The 14018-nt window shown below is 43.1% G+C and overlaps 1 protein-coding gene across 4 annotated transcripts in view; it reads right to left on the bottom strand.

The window, feature by feature from the left end:
• The window catches only part of AK8 (adenylate kinase 8), a 95300-nt gene that overhangs the window by 38770 nt on the left and 42512 nt on the right, over positions 1 to 14018 (bottom strand). For all 4 annotated transcript variants that reach the window (XM_081897182.1, XM_081897183.1, XM_081897184.1 and 1 more), the window contains 4 exons: positions 12821 to 12892; positions 11841 to 12041; positions 10553 to 10684; positions 8801 to 8890 (listed from right to left, as the gene is read on the bottom strand). In XM_081897182.1, the coding sequence (XP_081753308.1) occupies positions 8801 to 8890; positions 10553 to 10684; positions 11841 to 12041; positions 12821 to 12892 (495 nt within the window). The remainder of the gene's footprint in view (positions 1 to 8800; positions 8891 to 10552; positions 10685 to 11840; positions 12042 to 12820; positions 12893 to 14018) is intronic.

Genomic DNA, 14018 nt, shown 5'->3' with positions numbered 1-14018 from the left:
TGTTACTGGTGCGAATTATATTGTGCTATTATTGTCCTTAGTGAGCTGTGCAAATCACTGTTTTTGTATAATGCTTTCTATAGGATAGGGTAAGAGAACATATGTTTTAGACAATGCTTTAGTGACCCTTGCAACAGCCTAGTTAAGGCAAGCTAGTACTGTATTTGAGAGAGAGAGAGAGGCAGATACAGAGACAGAAATAAAGACAGAGAGAAGGGAAGATCCATTGGCAGATGGTTTATTTGTTCCTCTAACCCTCAGTTTTTGTCACAGGGGTTGGGAGGATGGACATAGCGCCATGAAGAAAAGTCTGTAGTAATTCCCTAGTGCAAAATGTCAGACTTGAGAACAGCGAATAGCAGGTGGGGGCAAGGAATTACTTCTATAGCACTGCTAAACAGCCAATGGATCTAAAGGTGGAGCATCCTATCCATTTCAGGTTCTGATCATCCCAACTTATGTTACTCACCACTTTTCCAGTTCTGTTGCAAAAATTTTTTTTAGAAAGCCCTTACGATACTTTGCCAACCTTTTAAGGCACACTACTATTGTTGTTGTTGTCATTATTATCATTATAATTGTCATTATCATCATCGTCGTCATTTATTATTATCATTATTATCATTATCGTCATCGTCATCATCATCATCTTACCTGCCCTCCCAGAGGAGCCCAAGGAACCACACACATTAATAATAACACCATCGAAAACATTTTAGTAAAGGTAAAGGGACCCCTGACCATTAGGTCCAGTCGTGGATGACTCTGGGGTTGCGGCGCTCATCTCGCTTTATTGGCCGAGGGAGCCAGCATACAGCTTCTGGGCAGCATGACTAAGCTGCTTCTGGTGAACCAGAGCAGCGCACGGAGACGCCGTTTACCTTCCCGCCAGACCGGTACCTATTTATCTACTTGCACTTTGACGTGCTTTCAAACTGCTAGGTTGGCAGGAGCAGGGACCAAGCAACGGGAGCTCACCCCGTCGCGGGGATTCAAACCGCCGACCTTCTGATCGGCAAGTCCTAGGCTCTGTGGTTTAACCCACAGTACCACCTAAAACCAACTAAAAACAACCACATTCTCTCAACCAGTGATTTCAGAGTTTCCAAGAAGCTTCCTCATAAAAGGCAGAGCATTCCACAAATAGGGAACCAACAGAGGAGACCTTGTCTAAGACCACTGGGCAGTGCCCCCCACAAGGCCTCACCAAGAGAAAGAGGAGTCTGAGATGATTGACATATATATGATTTTGCAATGATTTCCCCTAATATAATGCACTCTTATATTTCCTTTTCATGAATTATATGCATTTTTCAGGTACACTTTCCCCTAATATATACATTTTGCTACAGGAGAACTCCATCACAAAATTACCCCCCGTCACCAGGAGACTGGAAGAGGGCCGGTCAACGGGTGGATAAATAGAACTTTAGGAGAAGAGGAAATTAATCTGATTTTTCGTTCCTGTTTGGACTTGTGTGTATAGAAAGAAAAATGAAAGAAAAATGTAGAGGGATTTTCCATCCTCCCCCACCCCCCAATAATAAAAAAGAGAAAGTAGCTCTCTGCAGGGCCCCTACAGCTTGTGAAAAATTAAAGTCGACGGATTCAAACTGTCCTATTTCCACATCAAACGAGGAGAGGCACTGTGCGCTTCCCAACTTATCTTCAAACGCCCAGCACCCTCGAAAGTTTCTTGAAAAAAAGAGTAAAAGAGCGAGAGGGAGAGAGAGAGACAGGAAAAGGAAAGAGTCTCCAGCTCCCCCAAGTGCTGTGCCCGTTACCGTAGCCGCTGTCTCTCTCTCTCCTAATTATACCCCTGTGAGTTTATTAATCAACTTGTAAATTATTTAGAGAGCCATGCGTGCGCGTCTTCAGCTAGTACAAACACACGTGTGAGAAGAGGCGCTTGGAAAAAAACCAGCGGAGGGTCCCCCAAAGGATGCGCCGGCAATGTTGCAGGCTGCTTGCAGGATGGCTGGCTGGTGTGTGTGTGTGCGTGTTTGAAAAAATAAGAAATAAAACCGAGCTTATCTCCTCAGATAGAAAGATTTACCTAGCCTTTCAACTGAGAAATTATTTGCAAGTTACAGATAGCAAATGATCCGCTACCACCCCCCCCAACTCTCCTTCCTAAGAAGAGAAAGAGAAAGAAGGCTCTATTGTCAATTTTTTTAAGCTGCCACTTTAGAGATAAGAATGTTAATTTCACTGTCAAAAATAAATAAATATGAGGGTGGGGAAGAAAAGCTGTGATCTTGGGGCCACCATGACATCCAAACTTGCAAAAACGAAAAGAGCGAATAAAGTAAATCATTGGGGAGTGGGGGGGGGGCGGAAACATCCCAGTTTATTCATTTTTTCTACAAGAAAAGTTAATGTTGTTATAGTAAAGACTGAGGGTTTTTTTTGTTAGTAATAGCAGAAATTAGGAGATTCCCAAATCCCCCTTCTTCTACTCCTCCCTGTTCTCCCTCCGCCCAGCCAATGAAGCAAGAAGAGAAAGCCACTGGGATGGATTCAAGTATTACTATTTTATAAATGGAGAGTAGCAGAGGTGGGGAAGACACCAACACAGAGGGCTTGTGTCTAGCTTAATGGGGCTTGAGACAAAAAATGGGGGGAGGCCTTATCTTTCTTTTCATTGCTTTTGTTTTGTTTTGTCTATTAAATTTGTATACCACCCTTTCTCATCTCTCTTGTCAGACTAAAAGTTGTTCTGACCATAAGTGAATAGCACCAACCAAGAGTATGCCAAGGCCCCAGCTTGTCCACAAGCTCCAGTGATGAGGAGCGACTGGAGAAAAGAGGGTGAATAGACCCCAGATCGGTTCTGAATAGACATCAGGCTGGGAAGCCTCACAATTAGTGAGGCAAACTCTGGCCCTCCAGGCCTTCTCTGGCCTTTGGGAGCCTCCTTCATGCCCCCGTTCCCCCAGCCTACACCCCTCACCAGCCCCACTTTGCACCTTCCTTGGATGCATTTGTCTGACTGGGTGTGTCCTTGGAACTCTGCTCTTATCTCTTGCTTTCCTAGAAGGGGGACAGTGAGAGGCATGATAGTGTAGCAGCTAGCCTCTCTTGCAAAGGTAAAATCTAACATTTGTTGCTCTGTCTACTTTTGCTTCTGGCTCTGCTCGCCACTTGCATATGACCCCTGAAAAGCTGGCTAAAGGCGAGTGCAGCCTTCAGGCTGAGAAAGGTTTACCCACACCTGGGGGAGCAACCTGGAGGAGCCTGTGATCTTAACAATCAGAAAAAAAGGTGTGGGGAAAATTCTTAAGAGTGGATGAGGAGAGACAGAAGAAGGGGCACTGAAGTTAGGAGTACTACAAGTCTTTGACTAATTTTAACTTAAAAAAAAAGAAAATGGTTCACCAAGTAGCCTAACTCTCTTTCATTTCCCCCAAGGTCTTCTGCAAAGCCACTAATGAATTCTTGTTAGTGTTTACTCATGCAAATTCATGCTTTGTTATCCTGAGGAGGAGTGGATTAGCAAAATGATCAGACTTATTATTTGTCTTGCAGCATAAATATTGGCTAGGATGCATTCCTTCATTCTGCTAAGATATGCCCCACTTAAGCCATAAAGCCACACAGATGCAAAAAATATCAAAACAAACTTGGAGAAAAACAACTCTGGGATACTTATTGGTCATGTGGACAGAAGATAAAGCTCCAATGGGTGTCCTTAGGATTTGTTATGACCACATTACAGTATCTTTGCCTAGTAGAGAACCCTAACATTTAAACCATGGGAACGGCCAGGATTCAAAGGACTATTTAAAATATCATCTCTCCCCACACACCTGGCCATTTACCCAACTAATCACTGTGCTATGCAGGTGAGGGCCTCTGCAGATGTACCAACTTATCAGGAGGTCTGTTAGGCTTTTAGTGTTATGGCACTTACTCTTTGGAATGCCATCCCTTTAAATATCAGGTCCCTTCTCTGTTGTCTTTTCAGCACCTCTTGAATACATCCCTCTTTCAACAAGCATTTCAAAGTTGAGATCTTTTCCAGTCTTCATCTGCATTGGAATTGTTTTTCAGATGTTTTGATTGTTTTATTACTTGTGTATTTGCTGCCCTTAGAGGACGAGATGGTTGGACAGTGTTCTCGAAGCTACAAACATGAGTCTGACCAAACTGCGGGAGACAGTGGAAGACAGAAGTGCCTGGCATGCTCTGGTCCATGGGGTCACGAAGAGTCGGAAACGACTAAACGACTAAACAACAACATTTGCTGCCCTGGGCTCATAGATGAGGAGAAGGAGGAGGAAGAGGAGGATCTACCCAGTCATCCTCTGGATAAGAGATGCTGAGAATTAGCAGGGGAAGTCTATTGCCTTAAGCTCTTGCATGTGTGCTTCCCTTTAGGATGGGGCAAGGTAGGTCACTGTGTCAGTGGGACACAATAGTGGGACACAGTAATGACCTTTGAGGAGCACAGTTTTATGGAGATTAGTTTTTGTTATATCTTATACATTTCTGATAATATTTTACTTTTATTTTAAATTCTGAAGAATTTTATCATTTTTGAAGTAACTGATACATTGGAATTGTTTCGCAAATTGAACATATTTATGGAAAACACACAGTGGAAAAAGAGGATATCAAGGAAAGTGAGAGTACCACCAAGTCTGTAAAAGAAGATGGTACTGTGCCTGACTTGAATTACAGTGACCCTGCTAACTGGTCTAACTATTGCAGTGATAATTTGTGACAGCTTATAATACAACATGGACCACAGCAGGTTGTATCACATGATTTCCCCAAAGAGTAAAAAAAAAGAAAAGAAAAAAGAATAATTTCTCTCCTTTCACTACAAGAGAAGAATAGCAAATGGTGAAGAAGTATCAACTGAGGTTGATATATTCAACCTCAAAATATGGTGTGTGTAAGTTGTTTGGCAAAAATATCGTGCGCTACCTCTACAAGAAACAGGTTCAAAAGACTGGAAGAACATTGAAGCAATTCTGTCTTCACATGAGAGGAATACTGACCATTTAGGAAACTATCAGACCTGGAAATAACTTGAATTGCACTTATCTAAAGGAAAAACATTGGTGATATTAACATGAAGAAAATTAGACTAGAAGAACATTATTGAGGGCGAATCTTGGAACACTTGATTGCTTTGGTCAGAGTTCCTGGCGTACAAAACGTGGCATTCCATGGTACAACTAAAAAGTTGTATGGTGCTAGTTGCACAGTGGAAATATTTTGAAGTTTATAGAATATCTAGCCCTTTTTGATCCCATCATGAATGAACATTTGCACAGAGTTAAAGATCAAGAAACAATGGTTCACTACCTAGGAAAGATATCCAAAACGAGCTTATACAGCTTCTAGCAGGTACTATAAAGCAAAGGGTGGGGGAGGGAAGCACATGAAAACACCAGCCCAATACTATTCAGTTATTTTGGACTGCAAACCTGATGTTAGTCATATTGTACAAATGACAATGATTGTATGTTTTGTTAATGTAATCAAACCATCAGATAATGAGATATCTGAACCTGAGGTTATAAAAAGAGAACATTTCTCAGGATTTGTTCCGCTAAAGGAGACTACAGGTGCCTTTATGACAGAAACTCTTTTGGACAGCTTGAGCAAATGGGATTACCAAGTAAGAATCCGTTTTGTGAATGTGCAGCAATGTGAAAGGCAAAGAAAATGGCACACAAAAGAGAGTCCTGGACATAAACCCATGTGCCGTTTTTGTGCCCTGCAATGCTCACTCTTTAAACTTGGTTGTCAGTGATGCCACTGTTGTCTGAAAGCAATTAAGTTTCTTCAGTTTAGATCAACAGATCTATAATTATTTCTATGCATCGACTCAGCGTTGGCAAATTCTAACTAGCCATGTATCAGGCTTAGGTATAACTGTTAAGCTGCTGAGTGAAAGAAGATGGGAGAATCAGATTGATGCTTTGAAACCACTGAGATATAATCTTAGAAGTATATATGATGCTTTAATAGAGATCTTTGATGACACAAGCCTAAAAGGTTTATCTGGAAATGCTTCCCGAATTGAAGCTAAGGCCCTTGCTGATGCAATTTGTAAGTTCAGGTTTGTGCTGTGAACTTACAGCAATATCTCAAAGACTTCCAAAGTCGATACCACCACAAGGAGTACTTCTCTTCATACTGCAACAAAAACACCTGGATAATGTGCCTAATGGTTCTGTTGTTCTAAGGATCCTTCTCACACTTCCAGTTTCTCAAAGCTCAAACTTATAAAAACTTACACTTAATGTTGCAAAAGAGATTAGTTGGCTTGGCAACTATATTAACTGGACTTGCCCAAGCATCAGCCCTTGACCAGAAGGAATTGGTGACAAAATTTGCACACAAAGTGAGATTTTGATGTGCGTGAAATTGAAACTTTTAAGAGATTCATTTTGAGCGTCGTAATTCACAAGATTATTCAAAACGATTTGTATGCTAAAACACATTCTTTTGTATTTGAGAAAGATAATCAAAGATTGTTGTACTACTTATTCCTGCCATTTTAAACAAATTTAGCAGTTTCAAGTTTTGTGCTTTTCCTTTTTTCTACAAGAATATGTTTTTGAACATTGAAGTTAGCAATTTGGGGCGTGTGCATGTGTGCACATTGCTAGCCTTGCCAGGGGTGCAAAGTAGCCTGGCACTGGCACTGGGGAACAGGGACGCCATACAAGATAGCCCTTGCATCCTGATCTAGCAAGGACATAAGAAGAGCCTGGCTGCCGTATCATGCCAAAGGAGGACCCATCCAGCCAAATAGCTTGATCTCACAGCAGCCAAACCGATGCCCCAATGAAAAGCCAGAAAGCAGGACCTGAGTGTGACAGCAACATTCTCCACTCGTGATTCCCAGCAATGGTTATTCAGGGGCCATGCTGTCTCCAACAGCGAAGGGAGAATAGGAGAATACATGTGCTTTAAATTTATGGTATGTATGCAGCCACACATGCAACAAATGCAAGCCTTGCTCCTTACCCTTGTGTGATTCAGACACCACTGATGGATAATACCAGAGTGAGGGGAAATGCCACATTGTGTGCACAGCACACAGGCATCACAGGCCCCTCCCTGGCCCCCGACAGTAGGCAAAACTCTCCCTTGTGTATATCCTAGCTTTCGTATATTGATGAGCATTTTATTAGATGTTGATGGTATTACTGTTACAGTGGTACCTCTAGTTATAAACTTAATTCGTTCCGGAGGTCCGTTCTTAACCTGAAACTATTCTTAACTAGAGGTGCGCTTTTGCTAATTTCAGTCCATTTCACTTTCTCTCAGATTCTCATTGTTCCAATCTTAAGTTTGGTGCTCCACATATCCATATCAGTTTTCAATATTTTTTAAAAAATATTTTCCCTCATGAAAACTCAACAGCATTTTAGTGCTAATCTCTCCTAATATACACATTTCAAGTATAATTTTGACTAATCTTACTCCATAATAAAATTGTTGCTGCTGCCGCTGTGCCGCTGGCACACGATTTCCGTTCTCATCCTGGGGCAAAGTTCTCAACTTGAGGTAACTATTCCAGGTTAGCGGAGTTTGTAACCTGAAGTGTTTGTAACCTGAGGTACCACTGTACTATTATTACTATCATCACAAGTGGGCATTTCAAGAAAAGGTAGCTAGGAGGAGTGTTGTTCACAGCTCCAGCCAGCTAGCAATGACACTTTTCAGCAAACTCTATTCCATTTGCTCTCCAGTTTTCTTGCCCCTCACCTGATTGATAATCAGCCAACATTCTATGTTTGCTGAGCATGCTCAGTTCTCATTGGCTGTTTCAAATTCCCCCTTCTCTTAGGGTCCCCACACACCCCAAAAAATTGGTTATTTGTTTACTTCTGAAAACTTTGGGATTCCTTTGAGAGAACAGAGTTCCCTATTATTTGATGACTGGTGATGGTACTCAATAAGCCTCGTGCCATGGATGGACAAATCAGTCCATTTCACTTTCTCTCAGATTCTCATTGTTCCAATCTTAAATTTGGTGCTCCACATATCCATATCAGTTTGCAATATTTTTTAAAAAAAGATTTTCCCTCATGAAAACTCAACAGCATTTTAGTGCTAATCTCTCCTAATATACACATTTCAAGTATAATTTTGACTAATCTTACTGCATAATAAAATTGTAAGGTGTTATCACTCTGTTTTCATTGGCTGCTTTCTAGGGTTCTAAAGGCAGGAGTGGAGTGGGGTGGCTCTGAGAAAATAGTGCGACAAATGAGCAGGGGAGGGAGAGGGCAGGTTAATATGGGAGTTCTAGTCCTCTGGTGATGGGTGGGAGGCAAAGAGAAGGAATTGGGAAGGGTAGATAGGGGAGCAAAGTGGGCATCTGTGGGGAGAATGGTAGAAGGGCTGGCAAATGAAGCAAGCAGGGGCACAACTCCTAGTATACATATATTTTTGCAAAGCGTTTTACCGAAATATAACTAATTTTTTGTACATCATTTTCACAAGTACTGTCATGTATGCTTTTCTCTAGCATTTTTGCACACACAACTTGACTACAGAACCACACAGTAAAATTTAGGGGTACAAGGGTTTCAGAGGACAGCTGGGTTACACTTAGCACATTATTTCAGAAAGGGTAAACTAAGTAAGTTTGCAAACAGAACCAAATTTCTTCCCCTGCCTTACGAGATGCACCCTCAGCTCCAATCATGCCACAAAGATGCCCCCCTCCAAACCCCAAGATTATGCATCTGTCGTCCATCCCCCAAATTTCCTCGCTTCCCCACAGATTTGTAAGCACTGCATGGGAAGTGCAGAAATGTGACCTTACCTGGCCAACCACTGTCAAAATACGGCTTAATGAGTTCTCCAAGTTTTGTCTCGTCGGCTACAGCTTCCTTTAGCAATTGCCCGCAGCAAACTGAGAGGAATGAGGAACAAAAAAGACATAAGGTTAATTTTTAAAAAGGAAGTAAGAAAGCAAAAGTAGAGGGGAGGGGAAAGGTGGATTGTGGGGAGGGCAGAGAGAGAAAGAAATGGCAAAGAAGCTGCATATTGGAAAAAGGTCACTGAATAAAATAAAAGACATGGGGGCTTGAGCTGGTTTCTCCATCTCACACCTCTCTCTCTCTCTCTCTCTCTCTCTCTCTCTCACACACACACACACACACACACACACACCTCTTTTTGCCCTAGCCAAACAAAAGCTGGAAAAATATAGGATAATAAAGAATACATTTGGCTAGGAACATTTTTATTTTAAAAGAAAAATATACTAATCAAAATATAGAATGGAAAACAGCAAGTCAAGGGAGAGTCTATGGGTTTCTGACTGGTTATAAACTTATAATTACTGGAGGAGGAAGTTACAGCTTCCAAATTTTTCTGCTGGAGGTGTTGAGGAGCTCCTGGCTTCCTCATGTGGAAAGCTGACCCAAAGGGCTGTCGGCTGCCAGTGTCAGAACGCTAGTAGCTGGAAAGGATTCAAGAGGTCCCTCTAATTCAGTGCCCCAAGAGCAAACAAATAAGAAGAATGTAAGGAGTGCACAGTGGCTGGATTAGGCCTAAGGGCCATCTGGTCCAGTTCCCACAGTGCTTGATGGCTGCCCAATTATGGGACAGGAGCACAACAGCAGCACTCTTCCCACTTGTGCTTCCCAACAGCTGTTATTCATAGCAACTGGCGTCCCAGCAGCTGGTACAGAACTTTGATAGTGCCTTTTACTCATCTGGATGGAGGATAGAGGAGTGTTGGAGAGTGTGTGAAACTAGCCTACTATACAGGTGGTGGCCACTTTAGGCGTGTCCAATTTACGCGTGATCACTAACGGGAGGGTCCTTCTCAACTCAGAAAGTGCAGAATGGGAGCAGGTCAAGGTGGGGTGGACCCAAGGCAGGGGGGGTGCTTATACACACTCTGTTGGTGCGTACGGGGGCCAGGAACGGAACCCCCATGTTGCCACCTGTACAACGGTAACATTTTATTCATTGCTCCACCCTCTTCTGCCTCTGGTCCCATTCACCACTGGGAGGTGCCCACCAGGAGGTTGCCCATAGCAATGCCTTGCCATGACCATTGCGAGTGCCATCAGTGGGGAAGGAGCGTGTCACACGCCGTGCCACTCACTCTCATGCTCCTTGGGGAGTGGGATTCATGCACTCTGGCCGGCCCCAAAGGGCGGCAGCAGCAGCCCAGCCCCATTGGGGTTTTGTTTATGCTGCAGCTCCCCATGCGGCTGAGCGTTTCTGGGAGATAAAAAAATGTGCCGGTACTACGTACCGGTAAGTAATGCCAGGAAAAAAGCATTGCACAGAAGGGAATGCAGCCTTCAGGCTAATAAACATTCCTCACCTTTTCTCTAAGGATATAAACATAGAAACTTTAAATGTATATATATATAAACGTACATATGTCAGTGCTGCCTTGTTAAAGTTACAAGTTTCTATTGCCTAGTGGCCTCTTATCAGTGGATTTTTGCTTTTGATCTGGGGTGGTTTGGAGAAATATTACATCCTCAGCAATGGACAGAGAAAGAGACAGCCTGAGACCAACTGAGGATTTAAGAAAGAGAAGGTAACAAACCATTGATGATGCCATATTTCCGAGACAGTAACGATGCTTGCATGCTTTTCCCAGAGCCTGGTGGTCCACAAAGGAGAATCCGGGGTGAAAACGGGGCAAGCGTTCGAGGAGGAGCTTGGACATGGCTGAAGACTGACAAACAATAGAAGTGGTGGAAAGTTAGGATATGAAAGGGTTTCCAAAGGTAAGCACAGAGGAATAGCTGTGGGTAGTACTGTTCCCTCCCCCTTCTGAAATCTGCTTGTTTTGCTTTGCCTAACAGTAGGACCCTTGCACCTTGCAGGTTAAGGAGACTTGCTGTTGGTTTCATGCTGGGGAGGGGGGCTACCCAAATATTAGAACCAACCCTACTCACAGCGGAGGGAAACAGTCCATTTGCACATAATTTATTCCCAAATAAATATCAGCTAACCAGAGACAGCTCTAAGCTGTTCTTCCCAGCCCAGCATATCTGCAGCAGAAACATAACAGGCCAAGCAGCCTGCTTACAAATGATGCTTAATTTGCAGTAAATAACCAAGTTAATTAGGAGTAATGATCCCCCAGACAGTCTCCACATCTAATTATTCTTTTTAAAAAATCTGGCTGCTTGATGCATCAACTGGAAGAAAAAAGATGGGGGGAGATGATCTGGAGAGGATTTTTTTTCCATTCCAATTTTCAATTTATTTCACTGCATTATTAATTAATAATAATTAATATTCAGCCTGCATACATATATTTACAATTCAAGGCATGAATTGTTTATGAACGATGATGTGAACTTTTAAATGTAATTAAGTAATTTAGAGGTAATTAATTTTGTAAATTCCGGATATAAACCTCCAACTTGTTTACCTCAAAGTGTGGCGCTCGTGATTAGAAGGAAAGGCCCTTTTTCCAAATGAAAATATTAGCTGGGTGATAAAAACAGGCCACTGAAAGACTGTTGGGAAAGGGGACGATTAAAAAGCAAAAGAGAAAGAAGAAGAAATGTGCTTTGTGGCTGTCAATTTCTCAATTTTCCCTACGGAGAGCTCAAATGAAAGGAATCATTTATATACAAAGTCATGATAGCAAACCAAAGAAATGAGGGTACATCACAAATATGTTTGTGTTGAGATGAGGGTTTGTTTCATGAATTGTTCCACTCCAAAACAGGGCTTTTAGGCTATTTCATCTTAGGAGATCTGGGGAGCGGAATTTTCAAAGTGGGAAAGAAATGATGCTCTCCCTCTGAAAAAGATGGACCTGAAACAGACCCTGATGACAAAACCACATAATCTAACAGCTGTCCATCTCTTCCTACCCTGTGCAAAAACATCTGCGCATGGCTGGTCAGCGTTGATCAACTTCATGCAACTCCCAAAGGACTGAAGAATCCCAGGGTAGTCTTGATGGTATTTCAATATCCGCCTTGCGGTCTCCACTTCAGATATGCCATGCGGCACCTTCAGGCGCTGCCGTATGTAGTCCTCAGTTGGCCAATCAAAAGTTGTATGGTACACCTCTGGAAATGGGTTGGCAGAAAACATTCACTTGAACATAGACTGGGCTGCATCCGCGCCATACATTCGAAGCATAATTAAAAGCATATGACTTCTTTCTCCCTGTCTAATGAAGCATCCTGGAACTGTAATTAATCCCCTCATGGGTAACTTGGAACAGGCTCATAAATGTGGCTGCCCCTGTTCAGTTGAGACACTGGTGGAGGAAGAGGAGTGCGGGGGGAGCAAATCACCCCTAGCAGCGCGATCCCAGCAGGGTACCAGTGTGGCTGTCCCTCCATGCTGGGTGCCTCACTCCCAGGACGTGGCCACGCCCCCAGGATGACACATCCTGCTCCCCCCGGACACGTGCCAGCCCTGCCCCCGTCTGCTCTCCATCCCGCCCCCGGTGCCAGAGCATGAAGCTCCGCCACTGTGTTGAGATACAACAGGCACCCACAGTCTGCACTTTCCAGAAACAAATTAAGACATTTTTGTTCCATGAGCTTTCCTAGCTGGATGAAAAGGATCTTTTATCAGAAGTGTCCACTCCCTAGCATTTTAGTCTTGTTTCAAATGTATTTGCTGTTTTGGTGCTTTTAACTGTTAATTATCTTTTGTGTAAATTGGCTTGAAACAGTGGTTTAGGAGATGATTAATAAATATGTGATGATGGTGGTGATATCCTAATCTACTGTATCCCCTGAGCTAAAGATTCCATGGCCTCTACCACCTTTATCCTGCCATTCTCAGCCACCACTTCCCCATTTCTGTTAGCAAGAAAACAAAAACAACACCACACCTCCAGTAGAAACATCCACTCTTTTCCCAAGATTCCTCTCAATCAGCACAATATCTGGAGCGAAAAGCACCACTAGGAAGGAAGAAAGGAAAAAGAATTGCAAATACAACTGAAGTTAATTTGGCTTTCTGGAAGCCTGATTAAAACAACAACAACAACAACAATAATTAAAGGTATGCATTCCAGATGTGCAGAGAGGACTTTAAAACATATAGTTCTGTATGTGTGTGTTCCTTTTTCTCCAGGTATCAGGGAAGTTCCTAGATCTGGTGCCAACCTGGTGCCCTCTAGATGTTTTGGACTATAGCTGCTATTAGTCCCACGAAGGCTGGCAGGTTGTGAAAGGCTATGCTGGACTTACAATCACACTAATTTGCATGAGGCAAATTCCTCCAGGGAATTATCTTACACAACCCTTATTGCAAGGTTGGGGAACCTCCAGCCTGCAGGTTGAACCTGGCCCACCAGGCTGTTTTTCTGAAACCACACTCATCTGACTCACACCTGATGCCATATGTGAATAGGAATATAAGGTGGGTGGAGATGCAGCTGCTGAAAACAGGATTGGAGCTGGTTTGCAGGGAGTTCAACCCAGTTTTGTGCACTATCTTCCCCCATCGCAGCAGGGCAATTTTGACATGTGAGTGGGACACCACAACTGTCAGTTACCTAGTGTCAATATGACATCAGATGATTGACACGTAAGTAGTCAAAGTTGGCCAAAATTCCCTGGTCTTAATTTCAGTGGCACAGGGGCAGAGAAGTGGCACTGTGCCAGGAGAAGAGGAACCTCTCCTTCCAGCTGTTCTGGTTCTCCATCAGAATCAGAACTCAAAGTATCACCATGTTTGGAAGTTTTTATATTTATGAAGTCAGCATAGAGTCTCAAAATTGGCCTACAGGTTTCAAATTGGTAAGGCACAGCAGAGACCTACAATGCATGACTAGGTTGAAGCAGAATTTGACAGCCCCTCCCATGTGCTTTCCTTTGTAAGGTCTCTGTCTCTCAAGCTCTGCCCCCCCCCAGGTCAGACTTCTCCTGAGGCCCCAAATTCTCATCCCTAATTTACAAAGATCCTCCCCCAGGTCAGCCTCCTCCAACCTTCCTCCTCCTCATCATAATCAGACCACTCTCTCCAAGATGCCTCCATAGGACTCATGATACCAGCTCTGGGCTGTGTTGGGGCACAAAGTTGGG

The sequence above is a fragment of the Podarcis melisellensis genome, assembly GCF_964234715.1.
Source record: "Podarcis melisellensis genome assembly, chromosome: Z".
NCBI classification, from domain to species: Eukaryota; Metazoa; Chordata; class Lepidosauria; order Squamata; family Lacertidae; genus Podarcis; species Podarcis melisellensis.
This window is presented reverse-complemented; position numbering and strand designations above follow the sequence as displayed.